We start from the raw sequence: 12982 nt of genomic DNA, 5'->3' as shown, positions 1-12982 counted from the left end.
ATATATAATCTCAGTATTATATTCATAGTCAAATATACATTAAATTTTAGTAAAGTACTTTATTGTATTATTTATATTGATAAAATAAAAGATTGTATAATAAAATTTAAATAATAATTATATAGTTGATTTTAATATATTTATAATTATACATTTAAGTTTAAAATTAAAAAAGTGCTATATATTATATGTAATAATAATAATAATTAACTCAAAAGATGAGGAAAGAGGAAGGAGACGAATGGAAGAAGAAAGACCTAAATAAAAACACGGCAGTTCGTTAAATATGTTTCTCCGTTGACAACATATTAATCTTACATGTATAAATATACATAGTGTTTCCTATATACAAACATATACAGCATGCCATACACTTCACTATACTTGTTTCACACTCGTAATTATATTACTTACGGTATAATTATATCTTTATATAATATAATTATATATGATAACATAATCGTGATGCATAATTTTGACGATTATTATCGCGACGATATAAATATAATAATTATGATCAAGTACTTACATCACAAATTTGTTATCATAATTGAGCTACACAGTTATAATACATAATTCTGTTATTATTATTTTTACAGCTATTATAGTTACGTCATTTTTTAATTATGATACAGAATTACGGCAACACACGACGATTAATGTTTATATATAGTTATTATTAATAACTGATTATTAATAATTATTTTCTTGTTTAAACTCGTAATCCCTTTTATATCTTCTACCTTTTAATCTTTTCCTTTTTTTAACCTTTAAATCTCTTTGAAATTTTGACCGTTTTTATTTTGAAAAGCTCGCGTCTAGAAAAAAATAGACGACTAGCCTAATAGCCGTATTAGTAACTATTAAATTTATTATTTCTCTAATAACTTGCGTTCAGAAATCTATAAAAAAATAGATAGCCAGTCTATGTAATAGAATAATAATTTATATTTAATAGAATAATACTTTGATGAGCGTTAAAATCTCTCTTTTATTCTGGGAAGCTGATGTTCACACACATTTATAAAAATATATAGTTAATTTAATAGCGGAATTAGATGTAGGAATGATCGTGATATGGATTCCGCATGTTCTGGTAACTTTCAGCGCTCTCGTTGTCGTCGTTGTTGTTGTTGTTGTTGTTGTTGCTGTTGCTGCCGTTGTCGCTAGCAGCCATGCTAGTGTCCTGATTAAAATCATTAGTAGCTCGATTAGAGTTTATAGCAGAAAGAAGCAGCCGGGGGCCACAGGCTCGGATTGGATGAGTAGCAACGAGACAGTCAACTATCTGTCTTATAGTAGGCATGCAGGTTTTGCCATATCCTGGAAAACACACATCACATGCTCCATCAGAACTGAAAAAATGCATACTGCCCACTGCCGTCACGTCGTCTTGGGTTTTTAAGCTTTAAATTTAAGATTATATTAGAATTTATAATCGATATTCAAAATGTATCTCAAGAGATCGGATGAAAAGTTCAGAGTAAAGTTTTATTTTATTTTTTGTAACGCGAATGCAACGAGATATTCGTATTTTAAAATTTTATATATCGTGTAAAAACATTTCTGGCATCAATAATCGCGAATAACTTGGAAAATCGCAGAACGTGAGAACATTTCGCAACACCGAGAGCGAAAACTTTCGAAACATTTTATATATATGCATACAACCCAAAAAGACGGATGTACGTCTGGTTGTTATAATGAATACGCACAGACGATTATCCGAACTCGGATGTAGGGTGTAGGAAAAACGAACAGGATTAAAGTTATGTCGCATGCATTTTTAAATCGCGAGCAAAGGGGAAAACGCTACGCAGAGGTAAGTATGATGGACAGGGAGAAGTCACAAAGTCGTAAGCTACAAAAAAGAAAAGAATCATGACAAAGTTTAAGCATTAAAATAATGGAAAGTTCATCCCTTTTAATCGTCGCTAACAAGCATGGTTAACGATCAACTTTAACACAATCGTGTGATTTAGGACTCATCGTCCTATATTATAGTCTTCTTCATATTTCTGACGATAATAGAAATGAGAAAAGATCTAAAAAAAAAAAGGTCGAGAGAGCTTATCGCTACCTGGATTCCTAAGCATTCCTGAGAAGCGGTAATCGAAATGAGATCGGGCCCAAAAGGGATTCGTTAGGTCCAAAGGATCAAAGAGACTCATTGTAGATGGCTTTACTTTAGCCCTTACTCGGATCTCTTCCTTCAAAAGTGTTACTTGTTGCGGGAATCAAAATCAGGGTCCGAAAGGGATTAAAGGTACTCCTTGTCGGTGTGATTCCGCTTTAACATTTAAAGGCATTCTTGGTGTGCTAATTAAAAATGGGGATTATTTGTCGTGGGACTCGTTGAACGTATTTCTCAAGCGATAAAGATGCGCAACATCACATGCAGTAAAGGGAAACAGAGCTCAAAGGGTTTCTCACAAAGTCATCGGGTATAAATTAGTAAACGTTAGCATTCCAAACACCTACTCAGCGTTAGGATGTAGTTTTGGGGTCTAAAAAGAGTTACAAAACATCGTCTAACATCAAGCGAGCCACGGAGAAAGGGAGCAGTAGCGCTGTAATACTAACGACCTGTATGCAATTAAAGTTAAAAAAGTATGCTAAATACGCTCCCAAACGCGCACGCGAAATACTCTTCTTCGTTAGAGATTCGTAGTTAATACTTAGCATATGCATGCACAGATAAATAAACATACAAAATGAGTAAAAAATTAAAAAATGCATACTTATTAATAATTGCGGCACAATACAAATTCTTCCTCAATCTTTTTTGGCACATCTCGCTACTTGTCGCTTATAAGATGTCCCGAAGAAACGTGGAAATCGATACAGGAAACATTTTTTTAGTTTGAAATTCGTTTCTCAACAAAAATGTCGGCGCGTTACGTTTGAAATATCTTTTTAACTTTCAATGTTGTCAGTAACAATTAAAACATGTCCATTGAAGTATTAAATTAAGCTTGATAGTATCACGCTCGTTAAATATACCTTAGAACTTGGATCAGTGATTAAATTCTACGCCTGGAAGAGCATCATTCGGGAAAACATACGGAAGAACATCTGGAAGAGTTTACCTGAGAGAAGCAATATGTCTAAAAAATAATAACTTCTTCACATTTTTCGGGACGCTCTGTATAAATCCAGAGTAAAGCGCTATTCTTAAATCGATGTATCGCTTTGTCACTTACAGCTAATAATTGTTCTGTGCAGTATTGACTGTAATATTACTAAGATTGTCTTGTTGTATCATATGCAACTCTTGCGTAAATCATCCAACAATTTCCCGATCGTCTATCGGGAATAACAATTTCTTCCGTTGGTCCAGCCTATCGATACCGAGCTATCGATTTAAAGTCGTATTTTTATAATAATAACACAACTATCACAATAATTATGTAATACTGTAACGGCGCAGGTATTTATGTATGTAAAGCCGAGATGTCGACATTATAGTAAAATTACGCTTCGTCTATCATTTTTATAACGATTAATGTGACATATATTCTTTCGTTAAATTTATTATTAAATATATTTTATATATTAAGTAATTGTTAAATCTTTCTTGTTAATCATCAATAAATTTTAGCAATATACCAATCAGTTAATATCTGTTTTGCAGTTCTGCGTAATGTGTCACACAAATGCGTACATTAAATTATATTTAAACAATTATACAGGGTGTCTCAGAATTATACATATAAATTTAATTAATAGAATTCATATGAATTCTATTAATCCCCGATATCCCGTATAATATATTTAAATATAATTACATATTATCTCGTTATAAAAGATTTATCGGTTTTTTATCAAAGTAGCTATACGTGCGCGGAAATACTTGTGTCCAAAAACCGATGAAGCTTTCGTAACAATTAAATCCATCTATTAATATATTTCTAAAGTTCTATATCGCGCGCGCCCTGTATATATTTTGGGTTCTAAGCCACTACGGAAAAATTTCGCACATTCTTCTCGATTACTTACTTAGGTACTTATTCGGTTTACATAAATTCCACGAAGGAATTCTCTTCTCTCTATAAAGATTTTTGTCACACGTTATTGTTATATGTTATTCAGTGCGAGACGTGCTCTTCGTTCGCACATATCGTATTTCATGTAATTTCTAATGTCCCAGCTGCATAAAATACTTCAGCTTCCTTTCTTTACATAATCAAATCACTTACGAATACTCGGCCAATTCTGATTATAAGGCAGTCTCCTTCTCGCTGATAATCTTGATTCCGTGCTGCGTGAGAATCATCTTCACTTCCTCCTTGTCTCGGATGTTTTGTTTCTGAGCCGCGTCTTCAGCTTCATTTTCCTTTCCCAGATTTTCCGTCTGCGAATTCAGATTGTCGGTCGACTTGTTCAGGCGTTCAGACTTGTCCACATCATCGGTCGATCTCTGCAGAGATTTTGATCTTTTCGAGTCTCCTCTCGATATCCGTAAATTATCAGCAGACCCAAGCGTTGTATTGTTCGCGACCTTGAGCACCTTATCACTCGCCTTCGAGGCCATCTTCGCCAGTTGGAGACTGTCCACCGAAGAGTATCGTCTCTTATCTCGCGCACTTCCGTCGGAATCCTCCTTTTTTCTGAACAAGGAGCCTTTGCGGTTGACCTTCCTGGTTCCGCTCGTCAAGATCGCGATTTCGTCCTTGGGTATGAAGTACAACTCCCGCGGCTGATCCCTGTTCATCGAAGAGCCGTGAATGAACAGGGACTGCGATTTCGATTTTCCGGGATCCTTGACTCTCTCTTTATCGGAGATCCTGCTTCGATCGTCCGCCGATTCCGTACCGCTCTGAAAACCGCAGTTCTCAATCTCGAAGCTGTCGTCGTCGTCTTGGTGCGGCTCTATCATCTTGTAGGGGTACCTATCCGCCGGTAACGCGGAATCCTGATCGAAACTGCCATCCACCTCGCCGCAGATCTTGCAGAGCTCGCAGGGAATCTCCTGAATCTTGCCGTCAAGATCGTCGGCGGACTCCTGTAGGTTAAGCGATCCGCAAATGTCGCACTCGATGGAATCGTCGTCGTCGTCGGCCAGCGAGCTGCAGGTCGATCTGAGCGTGTAGAACGTCTCCTGATTCGGGCTGCTCACTTCCTCCTCCGTCCGGAAGGTGATCTCGTTCATGTAACAGCAGATCGAGCAGAACTCGTCCGGAATGTCGAGCTGCGAGCCACTGCTGTTCGCCTTCGTCGGCGGCACGCCCAGAAACACCTCCTGGATGCGCTTGATCGACTCGTAGCTCTTCGACTTCTTCGAGAACGCGTCGTCCTTCTTCGGCTTCTGCGCGGACGTTTCTTCGGACACGATCATCGAGTCCAAGCTGCCCTGAAGAGGCACGTTGTAACGTCGCACCTTCCGCGTGTACACGTCCTTAATGTCGTTGAAGTCGCACTTCGTTTTGTTTTCGTCGTTTTTCGCCGTCTTTATAGCTTCCTGCGCCTTGTTGTCGTTCATTTTCATAGCCTTCGGAGTTTGAGTCTTCTTCGGGCTCTTCATGGAAGACGTTTTCGAGGAATGCTGAGAGAGCTCTTCGGTTCGCGACGTCTCTCGATTATCGGCAAATCGATTTTGCTTCTTCATTTCGACGTGGCTCTCGGGATCTTTTTTGGGACTTTCCATTTTCGCTGAAGACTTCTTTGAAGAATCCAGAAAGATTTTCTCCAGTTGAGAGATAACGCGATCATTGACGGATCGATCGTAATCTTTCACATCGTCGGTTTTGTAAACGATTTGGCTTTTCTTTTTGGGGCTTTTTGTAGACATTTTCGAAGATTTTTGAGATGACTTCCTGGATCGAGGCATCTCTCGATCACTAATAGATTTATCATGATCCTTTATTTCGCTTTCGTCGGTTTGAAGCTCCTCGACTTTTCTGGAACTCCTCGTCTTCGCGGAGGATGATCTCGAAGGAGGACCTTGGAAGACTTTTTCCGCACGAGACATCTCTCGGTCCTTGACAATTTGACTTTTCTCCTCGATATCTTTCTCATCGTAAGTCTGATCTTCCTTGACTCTTTCGGCGCTCTTCGGCTTCGTGGAAGAACTTTGGAGCGCTTCAGATTGAAGCACCTGTGGATCGTCGGTGAATCGATGTTGCTCCTTGACCTCGACGTCGCGTGTCTGACCTTCCCTGATCTTCCTCGGACTTTTGCGGGAGTTCACGATCGATTTCAGATACTTGCCGTCTATCTCGAGACTCGAATCGCAAGATGCCGTCCGTTTTTCCGAGGAACATGTATCCAACTCTGATTCTTTCTCCGTTCCGCTCGTCTTGTCAGGCTCTCGCGACATCCTAAATATTTCTTCTGTCCGTTCTCCGCCTTCGAGATTATTATCCTTATCGCCTACTTCTGCCACTGAAAGTGATTCTTCCACGACATACTTCAATTGATCCGCTTCTTCGAAAGACTTTGCGCGATTATCATCGACTTCCTCAGTTGTGAAAGAATCTTTCCGACTCTTAGGAATCGTCGAATCGATCGATACTTGATCACTATATGATTGAGTGTCGCTCTCTCTGACGCTACTCTCGTGATCATTCACAGAATCAGCTGTGTTATCTGTCACATCTTCTATTTGGCCGTCAGCGTATTTCGTTAAATTCAATCTGGCAGTATATACAGGCTTCCTCTTTTCTTCTTCATCCTCGTCGGAACCATATTGGCTAAGATAGTCTTCCTTGTCTACGCTGAAATCGGAGAGGGCACATTCGTGGCGACCGTCCAATGACGTCATTGAGATGTTTAGCGACGAAGTTATCGCCCTGACTTCTAGATACTTAGTTCTATCCGATTCGAAATCGGCTGTCTCTTTTCTGGGGTCGACTTCGACATTACTCTTCGTATCTCCCTTTGCACTAGGCTCAGTTAGTTCTGTATCTTTACCTACCTTATCTAGCTGTGAAATTTCTTTAAACTTATTCTTATCCTCGTCAAGCTTCATTTTAAGCTCGTTCGTAAGTCTTTCTATCATTAATCTACGGTCGTCCTTTATGAGTATGCCATGACTGGAATGAACAGGCTGAACCTTAACAACATTGGTAAACTCGTCAACTATTTCTTTGTCGCTAACGTCAACTTTTCCTTCGGCACTTTTTACCCTGGGGCTCTTTTCCGACCCAATTCTGCTTAAACTAGACCGATCCGGACCTGCCTCGTCATTAATCGCTTCTACCGTAGACCTACGTGTTTCTTTCAGCGCGTTCTTATCATCTAGACCTAACTCTACATCGATTATTTTCTTCTGAGAAACGCTTTTTCTATCGCGAGCTTCAACTTCATCATTCACAGCGTCTTCTCTTTTCGGCCAGCAACATTCTCCTAATCGAAGCTCGCCGGAACTCGACTCGCTGGGCTGAATCTTCATTAATTCGCGATCATTCGAATCTAAATCTACATCAGCAACTTCCATCTTAGATCTCAAATCCAAGGCCTCTTTCTGTCCAATCTCAGTTTTACCCTTTACTGCATTTTTCATTATCGACCTAGAACATTCTTTTGACAAGAGTTCAGCAGAACTCGGCTGACCAGGTTGAACTCTCGTGATTATCTCGTTCGTGCCTAAATCTACATCAACAATTTCCATATCCCCCGCGATAGCGTCTACCGTCGACCTACGATCCTCACTCGACACCAATTCGCTAGAGCTCGAAGACACAGGTTGAATTTTTACTATTATCTCATGATCATCGTTCGAACCTAAATCCACGTCAATGATTTCCGTCGCGGATCCGAAATCGGAGACCTCTCTCTGTCCAGTACTAGCTTTACGCGCGGCACTGTCTATCGATCTACGACCGTCTTCTGACGAAGGACCGGGCTGGGACCTCGCCGTCGGCTCGTCAAGCGCACCTACCTCGTCTACGATTCGCGCGACGCCGGTCGCGCTGGCGATGATCTGTTTCGCCTGACCGGGATACGCGGCTCTAGACACGTGCTTGACGTTGCCGTTGTCGGCGTTGCTGCTGATCACGCTAACGATACGCTCGCGAATCTCGTCGAGCCCACCACCGCCCGCGGCGTTCTGCAGATTTTTGCGTAGCACCACCGCGTCCGGCACGTCAATACACGCGGCGATCTCGACCGGGCTCGGCGTGCCCATGGTCACATCGCTGGGCGACGGCGTTAGGAATGCGCTTAGGTATCGGGGATCTATGTGCAGATAATTGTTCGCATTCGGCGACGGCAGTTCCAACTTACTTCGGTGTCCAATCGGCAGCGGCAGCGTGAAAAACATGACGTTTCGTTTATAGAACATCACATCATCTCCCTCATTCCGTCACATTTTTGCACAACAGAATTTTAGTCGCGTGGGCTCGTCACCACGTTCACTCATACGCAGTTAAGAATTATTAGATAACTGCATATGAAATTTGCAAATTTCATTTTTCGACTGTTTTTCCGCGGCAATAAAAACATGTATGCAGCTAAAAAGTTCGGTAGCGTTTTTTGAGACTTTCTGAATCCAGCGTTTCATATGCAACAATTTAACAATAATTAATTATACGCGAGCTTCCGAGTTTAATTCCGATTCCAGTTTCACTCATGTATTTGTAACTTTGTTCTACTTCTTTGCATACTTCGGTAAATGGAATATATGAGAATAAATGGGGTTGCGGTCCCACGCGACTAGCAAAGAGAATAATGGTGACAAAGGGGTCCTCGCAATTCGATTCACTGACTATATTAATTATTTCACCATTGAAATCTTACTCTAGAATTAATCGAGCAATTTTATTCATTCTCGTCTTCATTGTCAACAATAAAATAATTAAATCAAACATTATTTTAATAATTATAATCACAATAATTGTATTATCATTGTTCTTGTCAGTGAATAAAATTATTTAAAGTGTTCATCTTAAATTAATTTCATTGTGATATTATATAAACTCTCGGCAAACACGGTAAATTTTCTTTAAAAAAAAAATTGTTCTAAATTCTAATTATTATATTATAATTAATATTATTATTAATATTAAAAATATAAAAAACTGATTTTAATAAAAACAATTTATATATAAAGCTTTACTTTCTATATTTCACTATTAATTATAACAATATTTTTTTATATTATTGAATTTAAAATTTTTCGTGTCTGCTGAGAGTTGGGTATATATTTCGGATGCTGCTTAAACCTATAAAGAATAATCTTGTATGGAAAAATAGTGTTAAGAAAACAGTAAATGAAATACAATTATCTATAACATTTATTAAACATTAATTAAAATAAAAAATTGATATTAAATGCACATTTATATGTTCTTAAACTAATTACAGTAAACAGAAAAGACAATTTTTTATAAAATATCATACATTAAAAATAATTTAATAGTGAACAGAAATAGTACAATAAATAGAACATAATTAAAATATAATGACTCAGTTATTTTCCGGACATTGAGATTTTGGTTATACAGTTGAAGTAAAAATAAAAAACACAATATTTTTCTAAATATTCAATCGCACGTTACAGAGATCGAACATCATTTGAAAGCAAAATCGACAACGTGCAATTAAACACTTATTAAAAAAAATACGTATCTCTTTTATTTTGATCTATTACATGTCTAGAGCTCATAAAAATTGAAGGAAGATATTTTGCGTATGTTTCCTTGTAAATATTATATTCGACGGAAGACAGGCAGGAAGACTAGAGTAAGAAATATCGCTGTACATCGTATAAATTCCGTCGAAATATTACACGCAGCAATGATCGCAAGACGTTCCTTTTAAGTATCTCATCTTTGTACATACAATACTCGCGAACTATCAATATATATATACTTATAATGTATAAGAAGATAAAGATCAATGTTTCTATAGATGCACAATTGATAATTAATCGGAAATTGGTCCCAAATAAAAACCAATGACATGTTGCTAATATCTGTTAACGTCAATGATCAACTAATAAATTAAAATTAGATAATATAATTTTCCGAGCACAGTTTGATTCGGTATTTACTTAAAAGTTTTATATTCACTTTTAAATATTCTCTCATTGAATTTTCTATATTTTCTTCCAAATTTTTACAAGCTTACTTTTATTATATACACATTTAACTTTGTATTTTCATTTTGCGTCTGCAATTGGGACCAGATTGTCATTGGATTATCATCATTATATATAACGATATATTTTTATATGAAAGTAAATATGCCATTATAAAAATTAAGTATATTCTTTATAAAGTGTATAAAAATTGATAGCAATATGATATCTACAACGAGTCTGTCATTATTCATTAAAATATCACAAAAATACGTCATAATCATGAATTTTTTAAAGTTTCTTCCTCTCGAAGCTTCATCTCACTGCAGCCATATTGAATTACGATACGAAAATGAAATCATCATTTCTTTTATAGCATTTCTACTAACTAGCTTTCCTTTAGATTTGTTTAGTATATAAAACCTATAGTAAATAAAAGTTTGTAAAAAAATAATTTTTTGGCACGTCATAATCCAATATATTAGTAATCGCGGACGAGTACTCGCATTGTGTTACTCGAATAATCAAGCAACGATCAATTTTATTACAATTTAATTTGCGCGGTAACTCTATCTTTTCTCATTACGATCGAGCTCCCGTGTCGTTTATTTTCTGCTTCCCTATTGTTTATCAATTTCCCCTTTTGCGCCGCTTTTCCGTCATATCTGCCACATGACTGTGCACAAGAAAAGCGAGCCTTTTAAACGTGAGGTAATCGGAAAGCGACGCAAGAGGAGGATTTCTTATTTGCCTGAGCAGCGATCGCCGCAATTTCTCGCGCAAAATTTACAAATCTTAAGCTTAAATCTATATGGCTCCAGACACATCTTAATTGCTCTCGTCATTTTAATCCTCTACTGTTCAACTACAACTTTCAAATCGTATATCGTCTTTATCTTATCTTTTTATTTCGCATGTCAAGTGTATAAAAAAATCATCTCTAAACTTTTTTGTACCTTCGGTATAATCCAGATCTCTTACTTGTATCATTTAATTTTACGTTTCAAGCGCATTTCAAATCCATTAAATTTAAACGATAGAGGATTAATGAGCTAATAGACTAAACAGAAAAAAGCTCGACTATCGCCATTATAAAAGAATGCGTCTAAACATAAGATTCGAAACTCACATTGTCGTGTCTGGCAATCTCACGTCGTAGATCTCGTGTTTGTAGATGTAATCGATAACAGAGTCCTGCAGCAGATACCTAACGCTTTCGCCGCGCTTCAAAGCTCGTCTAATTCTCGTTGAGCTAACTTCGTTCGGGATCCATTCAGTCACGATGCAAATATTGTTCTGGAAAATAAAAAAAAAGAAAACCGAATTTTTCAGCAATTCGAGGCTGCTTATAAAAATTAGTATTGTTAATATTTTTGACGACTCCAAGAATCACAGATTGTCTGTGAAATTGAAGTGAAATTAAATTTGCAAATAAAATTTAATTAAATTTATATAGTTATTTATCTACATTGATACAGTTTATTTCAATTAATATTCTCGGATTCCTGCGTCTATTTAAGATACATAAAACAACTGAAACAACAACATAAATATAACTCAATAAGAAAAGGGAGTTGAGAATTCTCAACATTTTATTGTACTTACCATATGCTTGGAGAGGATGTCCGAATCATAGATGAACTTGTTGGGATTAGAACCCTCTCTGGTGATGACCACAAGACCATGCTCGCCGACAATCGCGTCAATCTGTAAAGTGTAAGTAAAATCAACTGTCTTTTATTTCGTCATTTTACAGTTCTATGTTTGATAATTACAAAATACGAGAGTTTATTTCAAAGCTGCAAGCATGAACAGAAAATGCAAGAGTCATTCAGAATTTTATTAGAAGGGAACAAAGTTCCCACGTATTTCTATCTAAAGTGATCGTCTGCGATGTACTCTACATATGCAACTCACGTCCTCTTCCAGCCAAAGTCCACAAATGCCGAAGCTCTCCAGAAGGTCCGCGCCGCACAGCAATTTGATCTGTATCGGCGTATTGTCCGAGCTGTTTTTCACATTCTCCGGAATCCAGTCGGTGTCCTCTATCTGCAGGTGGTGCTTGATGTCATTGGAATTGGATAGCATGGAGTTGAGCAGATTTTGATGCTGCTGCAAGCACATGCGGGTCTTTGTCCAACAATTCTGCGTCGTCTCCCATGTGCTCAGCCGAATCCAGTCGCTATTCTGCAACGCCAGTCGCAGCATCGCGCATCTGTGGGTAGCGCTGGCCAGCTCTTTCTTGGCGTACGCGTCGTGCACCGGGGAGATCACTCCGCCGACGACAACGTGCGTTCCCATTCGGTGCAGATGGTCTCGTGCAATTTCTGAAAGGCAGAATTATTCATAAAAATCTATAATTACTAATTAAAATTAAAAATTCATTGAATTACATTCAAACGATTATGATTGGACGATCTATAATTAAACGTTAAACGGGAAGGAACGAAGAATTGAGAAAAAATACAAAATATACAAAAGGAAGGTAAAAAAAGCTTTCTTATCGTGCAAACATGATAAACAAGCTGCACGCATGGCAGCGGACGTGACATCATGCGTGATAACGCAACGTGACGCGACAGTATTTACCGTTCTTATAGGAACGGGGGGTGAGGACGACGGCAAATCAATATGTACGTACCGAACATCCGCAGGTGCATATTTGTCGGTGGGTTATAACTGCCGCACGACATCAGGATCACACGCGTGGGCGCCATTTTGCGCGCTCGAAACTCGTTGCCGCATCGACGGCCGACCGCACCTCCTCCGTCGCCGTCAAATCGACCCGACGCCGCGCTGCCGCTGAATAACGACGACGACGACGACGACGCGCACGTCGCCAAGTTGCGTAACCTACTGACCGCGTTTAGGAACGAATCGCGCGCCGATCGCCGCCATGTTATCTCAAGCATCGCCGACCAATAGGAGGCTCTCACGGTTTCGCTCGCGCGCCACCTGGCG

The 12982-nt window shown here is 38.4% G+C and overlaps 1 protein-coding gene across 3 annotated transcripts; it reads right to left on the bottom strand.

Moving 5' to 3' along the window:
* Positions 1-1136: 1136 nt before the first annotated feature.
* On the bottom strand, positions 1137-12948 carry Nmnat (nicotinamide mononucleotide adenylyltransferase). Of its 3 annotated transcripts, XM_071711909.1 has the most exons (6): positions 12663-12948; positions 11939-12348; positions 11627-11728; positions 11151-11317; positions 7883-8225; positions 1142-1323 (listed from the first exon to the last, which is right to left on the bottom strand). In XM_071711909.1, exons 1-6 carry the CDS (start codon positions 12931-12933, stop codon positions 1294-1296), a joined length of 1323 nt encoding a protein of 440 aa, XP_071568010.1. In that variant the 5' UTR covers positions 12934-12948; the 3' UTR covers positions 1142-1293. The 3 variants fall into 3 exon arrangements, with proteins under 3 accessions (XP_071568011.1, XP_071568010.1, XP_071568009.1); XM_071711910.1 differs by lacking the exon at positions 7883-8225 and having other exon boundaries at positions 1137-1323; positions 12663-12890; XM_071711908.1 differs by lacking the exon at positions 1142-1323 and having other exon boundaries at positions 2720-8225.
* Positions 12949-12982: the final 34 nt, after the last annotated feature.

The sequence above is a fragment of the Temnothorax nylanderi genome, unplaced genomic scaffold, assembly GCF_030848795.1.
Source record: "Temnothorax nylanderi isolate EJ_2023f unplaced genomic scaffold, tnyl_v1.0 TNYL_tig0102_pilon, whole genome shotgun sequence".
Taxonomy (NCBI): Eukaryota; Metazoa; Arthropoda; class Insecta; order Hymenoptera; family Formicidae; genus Temnothorax; species Temnothorax nylanderi.
This window is presented reverse-complemented; position numbering and strand designations above follow the sequence as displayed.